The sequence below is a fragment of the Solanum stenotomum genome, chromosome 6 (genome assembly GCF_019186545.1).
Source record: "Solanum stenotomum isolate F172 chromosome 6, ASM1918654v1, whole genome shotgun sequence".
NCBI lineage: Eukaryota > Viridiplantae > Streptophyta > Magnoliopsida > Solanales > Solanaceae > Solanum > Solanum stenotomum.
In genome coordinates this window covers 46,136,977-46,150,999 of record NC_064287.1, presented here as the reverse complement: position 1 = coordinate 46,150,999, position 14,023 = coordinate 46,136,977, and the positions used below count along the sequence as shown (strand labels likewise).

Below are 14,023 nucleotides of genomic sequence, written 5' to 3'. Positions count from 1 at the left end.
GCAAAGAAGTTGTTTCACTTGAAAACAGAGAAAAGCTCAAAGTAATATTTTACAATAATCGAATTGTTGGAAAAAATAGCAAATTGTTTTCGAGGCATTTAGGAAAAATTATTCGTGATCGTAATATGTGTCAGTTGGGAGGAACCTCGTGTAGTGATATTAAGCCAAAAAAAGCTAAGTCACATGTGGGCAACTGTTGAGGTAACAAATTTTAACTCCATTCAAATCTTTCATTATCATAAGTTGACAAGGATCTGCCTATAATATTTGTCTAACAAATCTATTCTGCAATGTCCCCTGTTTTGTGTTTTTCTATTGTGCAATATAATCTTCTCTAATTTTTTCTTTCAGTTTTGCAATTTCTTTCTCTACTTTTTATTGCTTTCTCTGTTATGCTCTGTTTATTGCTTAACAGTTAAATGAGAAGTGTTCTAATAAGCAAGAAAAATGATTCTTAATCTTACACAATTAACATCCTAAAGGAATGAGGATAGTAAAAGAACTACATCTAACGAAATTTCCTAGTCTTCTTATCTTATTTACTTTAGAACTGCTGCTTATTATACTAGAAAAACATATCTTTTTCATTTTGTTATCCTTTCTTGATTCTTCTCCCTTGGTAATAACTCAACTCATGTCCCGATTTTCGTAGCACAAATTTGAGGTTGTTGACATGAATGATCATCGTGATCATATCTTTGGATGGATGAATGAGTTATGAACAAATGGAGAGGACACTTACATGCAAAATATGTGAAGGATAAGCCCATTCAACAGTCTCTGAAAAATATCCCAAGGGGAGTAGACAAAAAAGAATGGGAATGGTTAGTAAAGGAACATTTTAATTCTTAAAGTTTTCAGGTATGTATGCTGCTTAAGTTTATTACTTGGAAACAACCTTGAATCTTGTTCAGACATGAGATGTCTTATGTATCAATAATTTTGTTATAATTATTCTAATTAATATTATTGTTTCACAAATATAGGCAAGAAGCATCAGGAATGCAACAAACCGATCTAAGCTGAAGATGCTTCATCATATTGATAGCAAACCTATTCGAGAGATTATTTATCAAAAGGTATTGTTAAAAAACTATTTTCCTTGATGAAGTATTTACGAGGTTTGTGTTATTTGACGTGTTTGACTTTGATGTAAAGGGTGGGAAAGATGGCAATCCACCAGATTTGGCGACTATTTTCTTTGAGACTCGTAAGAAAGATAATAAGCTTGTTGAACCTGAAGCAATTGAAAAACATGTACATTTGGTAAATTGAATAATTTAACGGCTTGGAATTGTTATGTGTTTTGATAGAAAATGCCCTTTTATATATTTTGTAGGCTCAACTTGAGGAAATAGTTCAAGAAGATCCATCTCTATCTAGTATAGAGATTGTTGAAAAATGTTGTGGACCACAAACTCGTAGCCATGTATTTAGATTTGGGGGTGGAGTAAAGGCAAAAGATTTGTAAGGTGGAACTTCTTCAAAGGCTGAACTATTGTCTACGCTACGTTCAACTCGAGATTATAACAAATTTTTGAATGAAGAAAACAAATCTTTGAATGAGAAAAACAAATCCTTGAATGATAGATTGTCTACCTTAGAAGATGAGATGAAAGCAATAATGAAGATGAAAGAATTCTTTAATGCTCAACAATCAGATGTACCACCTACAATATCACATGTTTTAACTGAATGACAACTGTTTTTCTACTGACCAAGTAAGTAAGAATATACCCGACTTTATTTTATTATAAGAAGGCTTTTAATTCCTGACATGATAGTTCTATCTCAATAGTCCCTTCCTCATCCTCTGCTAGCTCTTGGTTAAATGCTCTTTTTCAAGACTAGCTTCTTCTTCATTGGTCTCTGCGGCGATGGCTATAGATATTTACCATCAGATTAAGACATTCATTAGTAGGACTCAATTTACTTGTTGTTGATGTGGAGGTTGTGCATAATTCTCGTACCCGGCATAGCCTGCATAGGACATATTTGGGTCCTGAGTAGGTTGGGCATAACCATAGGCATCATATCCTAGTGTATACTCATAATAACCACCACTCCACTGGTTTGGATAACTTCTGCCATAAAATTGTCAGCATGTTAGTTTCCTTATCACTAAATTGACTAGCATCCAAGTTACCAACGAAAAATCTGCAATTAACGTTGTTTAATATGAGTACAGTTCGAGAGAAACATTGAATGATGATATAAAGAAATGTATTGATTATTGTATTAGTAGGGTCATCCTCATTTTGATTTCTAGTACTTTGATATAAAGCTGCAAATGAAAGAACAAAGGTGAGGGTGGTTAGCAAAGATGTATGTGGTATGAAACACATCAAGTAGCTCACTGTGGTATGAATTGGCCTACTCTGAGGCCAAATGTAGGATTGAAAAAGGTGATAGAGCATGGCAAATAGGTTTTGGCTTAGGTTTCAAATGTAACAGTGTTGTTTGGCATGCCCTAAAAACTATTAATCCTAAGGATCTGGAGAAAATCCATGAACTGATGAGATTCAAGACTTCCCAGTTCATGTTCCTGCAGTGATGCCTTTTTAATTTCTAGTTGAATGTTTTATTAATTCTTCTAATTGTATGTCCAACAGGATAGTTAGCTCCCCCGGATTACTATTCTATCCCATAAGTTCTCTTGTGGTTTATACAGAGGTGGTTCAATCGAATTTTGCATTCCAGATTAAACATACAAGGTCTGATCGTCCCTAAAAAAAAGTAAAATCAACATCTCTGTCTGCATTATTGTCTGCATTATTTGGTGGGACTTGGGAGGGTTGGGATGGGGATGGAAATATACAAGACCTATTTCTGGACAATGCAAAATTACTGTTTGCATTAGCCCTGTTATAAGTTTCGAGATTATGTTTATTTCACATGAGTTTTTTGCCCTGTTTTTTGTTCATTGCAGTTGTTTTTTTCGACTTATTTTTCATTCCTGCTCATCTCTAAAGCTATTGAGTCTATTTGTTTTCATTAACTATATATATATATATAGTTGTAAATCTTTAAAATAGATATTAGATTCTCGGTCAATGCATCTCAAAGTTTTTCTAATGGATTTTTTTCTTATTTTCTTGCAGCTTTTGCTGATGTTTCTGGATAACTCTCGATGAAGATTGGAACTTTTAATTTTTTGCCTAGCTTTTGTTCATTCTTCTATGCAAGATACAAGTTTAGAAGAAGATGAATGAGCTCGCTTTTAGATAGCTACAAATTTAATGTAAAACTTGATGCCATAGTCTAACTCGGATGTTAGCTATGATTTTTCGTTAAGCAAACATTGAGACATATATCATGGATGTCAACTAGATTATCGTAATTAATTGTTTTCTTTATATATATCTTATTTTTTCTGTCTCTTCTATATATATATCATCTTTTCGTAGCGAAATTTTTAGTAGCGATTCGATATTTGTTGAAATGTACTAGTGCTCCATCTAAGACAAAAATTATGCTGGTCTCTAAAGGCCAATAATCACCAAGCTTGTTGCTCATCTCTAATGCTATTCAAGGATGGGGTTGTTGATAGTCGCCAAAGCTATTCTAGGACGAGATAGTTCTCGACTTTAAAGCAATTCTAAGGCCAGGTTTTTAATGGTCGCTAGAGATTACTAGGAACAGATCTATATCGTCTTTAAATATTATTACGACTAGTTTTTGGTGGTCCTTATAGAGTTTTACCGACCTGAAAAGCATATTTCCCAAAATATATTTGATTAATTTGAGACCAAAAATAACGTCCCTAAAGATATTATCGCGACCAGATTGGATCCCCGTCCCAAAAGGCTTTAATGACTGGATTCTTTGTCTCGTCGTTATTGAGCGATAGCGAAGGAAGCGTTTAGGACGGGTGACGACCAGATGTTTCAGGTCTCAAATGCTCATTTGGGACCAGATTTTGACTTTCAGGGACCATATTTCCCTTCCTTAGAGACTGTTTTTCTTGTAGTGTGTGATTCCATATTCGTGTGAATGCAATCTTGTTATTGCTTCGTTATAATGTATGTGTATGTGCGAAGGTTTCACTATTGATCACACCAGTTGTAAATAAGTATGAACGAAGAACTAAATGACATGAATCACTTCTTGATTGTATGATTATTGAGAATATACTTGTGTTTGTGATTGTGTTGTGTTGAATGGATCGGTTGCCACATTCCGGCATAACTAATTAGGATCGATTGCCACGTTCCGGCATAACTAATTGGGATCGATTGCCACGTTCTAATATAATATTTGGATCGGGTACCACGCTCCAGTATGCTAACAGTTTGGGTATGGGTTCCATGAGAGGACCAATGACGTGATATAATTGTGATAATTTGAGGAATGTGAAGTTGTTCGTTGTTCGTAAAAGTGAGATTATTGTATATGTTCAATATATACATGTGATAATTGATGTTGTATTTACCGAAGTATTTTTATAGTTATTAAGTCTTATGCTTGATGGGTATTATATGCTGAGTAACGTGGTATGTACCTTGATGTTGGGTGATCCAGAAGGGAAACACCCAAATCAGAGCGTGGTACGGTAAGTGAGTAGTAAAGGTTGCAAGAATTGTTAGTAACTGGGTAAACAGGTGTCGTGTGTAGTAGTGACAAGGAGTGGGAATAGTGTTTGTGACGTAATTACTTAGGTGGAATTCACTTTGGAAGATAAGGAGTTGTGGTTAGTAAAAAGCTTGACATGAGGTATTATGTGGCCAAGTCTGGGAATTATGAAGGGTAGTACGGGTGCGACGAAAGCATAGTTAGTTGGGATGATGGTAATTGTAATTGGGGAATTCTCTATGTGTTAGAATGGTTAGGCTATGATCAAGAACCTAGTAAGTAGGTTGTTGGGTAAAGTGGTTAGTAGTTGGAATGTTAGTGGGTATTGGAGGTATTTCGAGAGAGAGTAAAGGTGGAGAAGCGAGGGGTGTTATCGCATGTTCTTATTAGTTGAATTCTTATATTATGCGGTGGGCGTCAGGTTGACTAATGATGCCTACCAGTACGTGTGTTTTGTACTGATACTACTCTTGCTATGTCTTTTGACATAGTCTAGTTGCAGGATCAGTGATGTTTCCTTAGGTGAAAACGAAGAAATCTCCAGCAACTTTTACTTTTCTTCCCGCATGATGGGAGCTGTGTCATTTATTATATTATCCAAATTGTACTCTTAGTAGCTCTTGTACTTGTTTAGACTAGATTTTTGGGGGTGTTAATTACTTTACAAGTTTTAACTAGTAATTATTTAAAGAGATTTTATTCATAAGGATTTATGTTTCTCAATTAAATTCGTCTTCCATAAACTTTCCGCATGGTTGACTTTTGGTGTATGAGGGTTCTCCTACTTAGATGTTAGAGTGGGTGCCCACACAGCTCGGTGAGTTGGATCGTGACATAACGCCCACACAAAACATATCATTTATTTATAAAAATAATTTTTACTTTGGTTGGAAAGCAATCAAAGTAATTAATATTTGGAAATAAATTTATTATAATATCATCCATCTATAAGAATTATATATTACTAAAGTATCATGTAATTGTATAATTTTTAAAAATATCATATAATTTATATATGATTTTTTAGAAAAATTGAAAGACAATTTTAAAAAGGGATAAAGGTCTGAAAAATATCCCAACTTTGGTCTGATTTGATGTTGCGATACTAAACTTTCATGAGGACCTATTACCTCCCTAGACTATTTAATACCGTATGTTTTACCCCCTGAACTATTTAATAGTATATTTTAAAGGTATATATGTGCCCACGTGGACACATTACTATTTATAATTTTGCATTATTTTTTATGTCCACGTGGGCAAATATATATGTTTAAAATACGGTATTAAATAGTCTGGGGAGGTAATAGGTCCTCATGAAAGTTTAGTATCGCAACAGTAAATTCGACCAAAGTTAGGATATTTTTCAAACCCTTATCCCTTTTAAAAATTTGAATAGAATTCCTACACTTTGATATTTAAGTGTTTAATCTTTTTTTTTTTTAATTTTATGTGTAGCATTATCAGAATTGTAGGACTTTTCTAAGTTATATTTATTTTATTATAACGATTAAATTTTCTTATATCTTTATTATTCTAACAAGACGATAATATGAATTTGGTCAAAGTAATATGACTTTGAATAATTTAAAATATAAATAAATTAAATAATATTAAATATTATTATTTTCAAATTAAGATAATGCACTAAATTTACATATAGATTTGTTTCCATAAAAATTCTTTTATAACCTATCAAGGTGTTAAATGCTAACATTCTCTCATATAAATTTTACAATATCATTTTATAATAAGTTAAATTATAAAATCATCAATAAATTAGTATTTATGATTACATTTATCTACTAACCACGCAACACACGGATACGTATACTAGTATCTATCTATATATAATAGGAGACGAAAAAGTGTCACGTGTCAGCACCACAAAAAAAAATTAATTAATTAAAATTAATTTAAATATTCTATTTCAAAATTAAAAAAATTCAAACACGAAAAAAAAAATGGAGTGGTTCCACCAATTAAGGGAATCTTTAACAGTTATTGAAAAATCAATTTGCAAATAAAATATTTACATCCAGCAAAAAAAATATCAGATAAGTTAGAAATTAATGATGTGTAATTAAAATTAATTTAAATATTCTATTTCAAAATTAAAAAAAAATCAAACACGAAAAAATAAAATGGAGTGGTTCCACCAATTAAGGAAATCTTTAACAGTTGTTGAAAAATAAATTTGAAAATAAAATATTTATATTTGAAAAAAGATATCAGATAAGTTAGAAATAGAAAAATGGGACAGTTTTCTTGGGTGGTTATGAAAAAGACAGCTCTGCGATAATTTTAAAAATTTGTGTCTGATATATTTATCATGAAATCAACGCTCCCATTTCCCTACTATATTTCTTCTTTGAATTTGTTTGAAACGCATGAAGAGTTCTTCGAAAGAAGGTTTTGTATTATCTGATCATTATAAAAGTTTGTTTATATTTGTTGAATTATAAGAATGATAATGATATTTGAATTTTTTTTTGTTGCATATTTTTCAGTTTTCAGTATTACAAATTAGATTGATGAAGCGTAGAGTTAGAAACTATTAAAAACTATCTCAAAAAATAGTGTTAAGTAGTAAAATTTTTATTTTGGTTATTCTTTTTTCTTTTTGAATCAAATGAATAGCATTGTTTGATTATTTAGTAAGCATTCATTTTTTTTGTTGCAGTAATATGTTTGCAAGAGTTTAATAACTATTATTGTGATTAATGTAAATTATATTAGTTGATTATTACTCTTACCGTACTAGGAAAAAAAAAAGAGGCTAAGCATAGTAATTATTTAGTTTATTGAAATTTAAATGATCATCACTTTTTTCTTAAATTATTTTCTTGTGTTGTTTCTGATCATATCTTCATTTGAAAAAAAATGAAAGAATTCAAGTAATAACTTTTTAAAAAGTACAATAAAAGATCGCAACAAATTCTCCTTTTTGTTTCAATTACGAACTTTTTAGGCTCCTATAATTCACGTATCCTTAGAGTGATTCCTAACTAAATTCGGAGTCCTATAATTGCATTTCTTTTAGAGATAAGATGGTTATAACTATCCCTATTAATTTCAACACTAAATTGAAACTATACTTTTTAAAATAAATTATCAAAGCTAAATGACAAGGAATTTATGATTATAAATAGTCAAATCAATTTCTTTGTTACTCACTTCTTTTTATAGTATTTCATTTTATGTAAATATTTTCTTACAAAGAGGAGGAACTATTATTTTCTTTGTTGTTGGAGTGTATAATAAAAATATAAAGAAGTATTGACTTGCAAAGTGATATTTTTAGATTTTCATTTTTATCAACTTTATTCTTATCATTTTTAATTTTCATTCAATCATATAAAAAAATCTCTCCACATATATTTAAATTTAAGATAATAAGTGATATTATTAATTTAAATTTTTTTAATTTATAAATAATGCTAAATAAATATCACATTAATGCTAAATATCATATTTTAAAAAATTTAAAATAAATAAAAAGAGAAACGGATATTGATCTATATATATTGAAAATTACACCCTAATTCACGCTATCCATTTCCTCCACGAAATCGACATAGACACGAGGAATAAATATTTCTTATGGTTAAATTTGACTCGAATTACAAAAAATGCATATTTAATCCTTCAAAATTTTATCATACTTTCCTACGTGGTTGGGATTCTTATAGATAAGATTTATCTATTTAAATTAAGATTAAAAAAAATAAAATTTCTAAAATTAGTAGTTATAATTATAATAAAAAAATTGTCATGGACGATTTCACTTTTAAACATTTGAGGTTTTTAAATTTAAAACTATTTATAACTTTTTTGTTCTTTCTTTTCTCTCTCTATAAATACAAAATACAATTTTTATTTCTTTTTATAATGTGATTTTAACTATATACAAATAATATGTTTGAATAATAGCTACGTCCTGAATTTTGATCAACATGATTATGAAGTTATGTTTGAATAAGGATCATGTACTTTTTTTTTTATTATGATTCATGAATTTAAGGTAACAAATTATTCTCCCCTTTTTCCCCAATTAATTTGTATTTTTGCATATTTCTATATCTAAAAATTGAAAGAAGAAAATGCCATCATAAATACATTAAATCGAGAGGATCTTCATTGGACTATTCAACCCAACATAAAGATTGAAGCGAGGATAATGTTTTTTTGAATCTAATTTAATATTATAAACTATTATCAATGAAAAAAAAATATGTGGCTTTTGAAAATCATGTTCCAAACACATTGAGATCTTTGAAGAATACATGAAATTCTCTCATACAGAGGTAACATTTTTTGTTGATCAACTTTTTGAATGAGTTGACAACATAATATGTGAATTCTTTTTCATTAATATTTTAGTATTATCATTGTATATATTGAAGTCACAATTTTTAAATGTTGAACTTTTTTGTCTCTTAGAATTAGAATTAAAAAATAGTTATGATCTATCCATCTGAATTGAGATATGAGTGATCAATGATTTAAAATTCAACTTAACGCTAAAATATAAAATATTAAAGATTAAAGATAAAAACTTTAAATTCATCGTTGGAATCAAATTCAATCGTGAATTTTACATAATACAATATTAAGTAATATTATAAATAACAATATACTCATGTAATCTCTGATACAAGCTTAAGTTATTTCTACTAGACTCTTAGATCAATAATTTAATAAATTAAATAAGAATAACGACACATGTTAGTTATTAATTTAAATTTCCTACGTAGAATAAAAAATTAAGTCAGAAGCCTTCATGGATTTTAAATTTTATTAAAATATATACATAAATAGAGGATAAAATAAAAAAAATGCATAAAATAAAATAATTCAAATAGTCGATATAAATAAATAGAAAACTATTTACAATTCAAAATCCTACAATAGTTTTAATTTCAAAGAAGTTACACACGTTCTTAGAAAATTTCATATCCTATATTTGAAACCATATTTCCATAAAATATGCCTAAAAAATAAAAACGCTTTTTTAAAATTTATTTGTTTACCTTACTTAGATGTTAAATTACTATATAAAAAAACTTCAAAAAAAAAAAAACGTAGTTGATTATAGATATTAGAATAGTATAATAACAAGTAAAATTGTGTACTAAAACATTAAGTTAATATGATCATATAAATAGTAATAAAGTAGTATCATAGCTATTTATTTTTTTAAAAGTGAATGATAAAATTTTGAAATTATTTTAATTTAAAAATTATGACATTTAAAAATATTCGCGCAACGCGCGAGTACAAATACTAGTATATAATAGAAGCAGGGGCGGATCTACTAAGACCCATGGGGGTGCCACGCCACCAACAAGTTTCGACGGAAACTCTATTTATAGATATTTATATACACCATATGTATAAATAATAAACGTGACACCCTGTAAACAAAAGTGTTCTTTGGTGCCAGTGATAGGCGATCAGATTTTTGTGTCTAAGTTCGCAGGATCGAACCCCACTAACAGGTTTTTGTTAATTTTTTTTCAATTGTTTTTTTTTTAACAGTAGCGTTTCTTTTTTCACCTACAAGGAACATTCTCTTTTGCTTTTTTGATTTTTTTTACTTGTTAACTTATTATTATTAAGTATTAATCAATTTTTTTAAAAAATAATAATAATTAAAATTAAGTATTAATCAATAATTAGTTTTTAACTAATTTAATTTAACTTTTTGACTTTTCTTTTATTTGTTAAACATAAAGAAAAGTTTTTTTTTTCTCTTCACTATTGAAACCCTGGGTAACAAAAATCTGTCATTAATCAAAGCTTCAGCCTTCAGTCCGTCGCCCAATCCTTCTCACCCATTCATCCATAAGACGAATAATTCTATATGAATCTAAAGTTGATTTAATCTGAGTCTACTGGTCATTAGAGGCGAATTCAAAATTTGAAGATTTCGGTGCATCAATACTTCTTAATTTAGGTAGTTAGCGAAACTTTTACTACAATTAACGAATAATGTAGTATTTTCTTGATCACTAATGGCTCAAATATGATCTCTAAGCTAAACTTAAAATAAAAATAATGAAATGGGGTTCTAGCTAGATTTGAATTGTATTCTCGCGAGTGGTTCCTCTGGCTTGTACCAACTACACAAAGGCACCTCTACGCTTCTTATAGGTGCACTGTTGATTATACGTTTCTCAAGCACGTTTTTTCAAAGCTAACGGGTTCACCCCTATCAAATCATGTGGGTCCACCTCTGCTTGGCACCCAGTGACTTGAAATCCTAGATCCGCCTCTGAATAGAAAAGGTGATAGCGCCTACGTGTCAGCGCCACAATCATTTTTAACTTTTAAATTATCAACTAATTAAATATAATTAATTTGTTTTTTTAAATAAAGAAAAGAAGTTACTATTTTCTCCTTTATTAGAAATGACACTTTGTTGGACGAACATCGCACTACAAAGTTGTACAAAATGCTTTCCAAATAGTACTTAAAATTAATTGTGGCTCATTAACAGACTAGACATCAGAGCCCGTGCTAGCACGGGTCCAATATGTATCATTTTTTGTTTCAATTTATGTGACAAAGACAAAATTAAAGAGTTAATCAAACTTTAATATTAATTTAAAATAGTTTAAATTTTTAATTATTGTTAACTATGGTAAAAAATTGTTTATGTCTTTTAACATTCTAAATTGCTAATTATTGTTGTATGATTTGTAATTGAAATAGTAAAGGTTATTTCTTCTTTCTCAATTTATGTGGTACTAATAAAATTTTGTGATTCAATCAATTTTTTTGTCTTTAAAATATTCTATTGTTAATTACTGTAAACTATTGTACTTTCTAAGTAATTTTCAAATAATATATATTATTTCATTTGTCCAATTTATGTGTCATCGATAAAATTTGAAGAGTTAATCAGATCTTTTACATATTTTTATATCTTTTGAATATTTAAGTAAATAATTATTGTGATTTATAATATTTTATACAATTATTTAAAAAAAAATAAACAACAAATAAAACGAATTCATCATAGGAAAATTACCAAAGCATCCTTGAATACATCAATAATGGGTCCCATTTTTTGTTTTAAAAAATATGCATATTGGGAGGATATTTTTGTCCAAAGTGGAAATAGAATAAGTATAAAGCATTAAAGTCTTTTAAAATTTTAAATTGTTAATTCTTATTGTATGATTTGTAATACTTTTACGCCATTTTCAAATAATAGAGGTCATTTCTTCTTTCTCAATTTATGTAGTACTAAAAAAAATTTGAGATTCAATCAATTTTTTTTGTCTTTGAAATATTTCTAGCTGTTAATTACTGTAATTTATAGTACTTTCTAAGAAATTTTCAATTAATATATATTATTTCATTTGTCCCAATTTATGTGTCACCAGTAAAATTTGAAGAGTCAATCAGATCTTTTATATATTTTTATATCTTTTAAATATTTAAGTAATTAATTATCGTGATTCATAATATTTTATACAATTATTTGGTATAGTAAAATAAATTTAAAAGAAACAAACAAAACGAATTCTTCATAGGAAATTACCAAAGCATCCTTCAATACATCAATAATGGGTCCGACTTTTTGTTTTTATGAAATTGCACATTCGAAGGATATTTTTGTCCAAAGTGGAAATATTGTGTAAAAAATGTGTATTTATTGTGATTTTGAATGTTTTGTGGGGTAATAGGACGCACACAAAATTAAGGTGTTTTTTTGAAAATCTGGGACAACTTCAAGTATCACTTAATGTTTTTTCTGAAAATCTAATTTACTTTCGTAAATTATGTGTCAGATCAAAATCAGATTAACAAATTCAAAAGGAATGAGTAATAAATAGATCATACAATGACATATTTATTATTTAAAAGAAGTACTCCTTTTGGTTGAAAGCTAACAAGATAGTTACAATGTAACTAAATATTATAAAAATCTTTGCATTGTGGCTTATTATATATAGATATAAACACGTCTACTATACGTGTTGTTCTTTCTATCTATACAACAACCTACGTGTACCTTCCTTTCCCAATTTACAATTACTTATCTTGTTTTCTCCCTCTCTATATCCTGTTATCTTCTTCTTTTTCTTCTCTTCATTCTCCTATTTTACTCTCTCTTTGTTTGTTCTTTGTTATTTCTCAACATTAATTAAATAAATATAACTCATAAGTAAATTTATTTCACTTTATTATTCATCTTAACCTAATTTTTCAAGTTGGGTTTCTAAGAATTCATTCAATCATCATATATTTTGTAGATGACTTAAAGGGATTGAAAGTTCTCTAAATACACATAAATTATTTTGGAGTTCACATATTGTGAGATAAGGATTGAGAGAGTTGTAATGAAACTGCAGTCGATCTTACATTTTTGCCTAATTATATTTTTGGGATTTATTTAATTTATGTTTTCTTTGTGTTTCTTATTTGCCTCAATTATGGTGAGTTCTTCTTTCTTCATTGTTTATTTAATGTATGCAGTTATTGCTAAATAAAATTTGATGGACATTTGTATTAGTTTTCCGTTCGTTTGGATACTTCTACTTGGATTTTCTGCATATATATTTATGTGTGTCTGATTTACGGGTTTTCTCTGCTTCCAGTTTTTGCGACAATTTATGTATATGTTCAATTTTATACTCGAATTTCCCTAGGTATCTTCAAGCTAAGCAAGTAAAGAAGAAGCCTGGATAATTTATGCAACACATTTCAAATTCTGAGATTCAAATTAATTTATGTGACACATTTAAAATTTTGAGATTCAAATAAATTTATCTGTGGATCAACTTCATGATTACTTTTGTGGTGCTTTATTTACAGTATTCGTGGAAGAGAGATCCAAGGCCTAATTCAGAACATTATATCTGGTTATTATAAACATGTTACTGTATCACGACACTACTAATTTATAAAATGAGAGCATGCAAAACTGATTTAGAGCAAAGAGAGCTGCTTTATTTTTATATTCATTTGTTTTAGCGACCTGGTGCAAAGTAGAACAACATTGAGCATAATAATATATTTGAATCAAAGTCCAAGTGCCTACAAAACTAAATTTGAATTCAATTAGTAGTTATCGAATTTTGAACATTTTCCTTCTTTTATATACTCGAGTAAATGGAATGACTTCCTGCTTACAGAGTTCACTGCGAACATTTGTTCTTCTATTCTCTTGTGTTATCATTTCTTTGATCGAGAGCTAATCGTTATGTTGCCAAGACTATTCAAGAATTTCTCCAAGTGTGTGCCGAGTATGATCATTTGATTACTTATAATCAATTCAGAAGATGAGTTCGATTAGAATATGAAAAAGATTTATTACAAAATATTATAAGATAAGTAACACAATTATGTTCTTGTTAGATCGAAAAAGATTTTGATAATTGACAAATACACTACTAAAAAACTGCTAAAAAACGACGGAAGAAAAAGCGACGGACGG

At 28.9% G+C, this 14,023-nt stretch overlaps 1 protein-coding gene across 1 annotated transcript in view; it reads left to right on the top strand.

Moving 5' to 3' along the window:
- The first annotated feature begins 2,323 nt into the window (after positions 1-2,323).
- The window catches only part of LOC125868812 (uncharacterized), a 21,004-nt gene continuing 9,304 nt past the window's right edge, over positions 2,324-14,023 (top strand). Inside the window, exon 1 of the mRNA XM_049549364.1 lies at positions 2,324-2,332. Within this exon, the coding sequence (XP_049405321.1) occupies positions 2,324-2,332 (9 nt within the window). The remainder of the gene's footprint in view (positions 2,333-14,023) is intronic.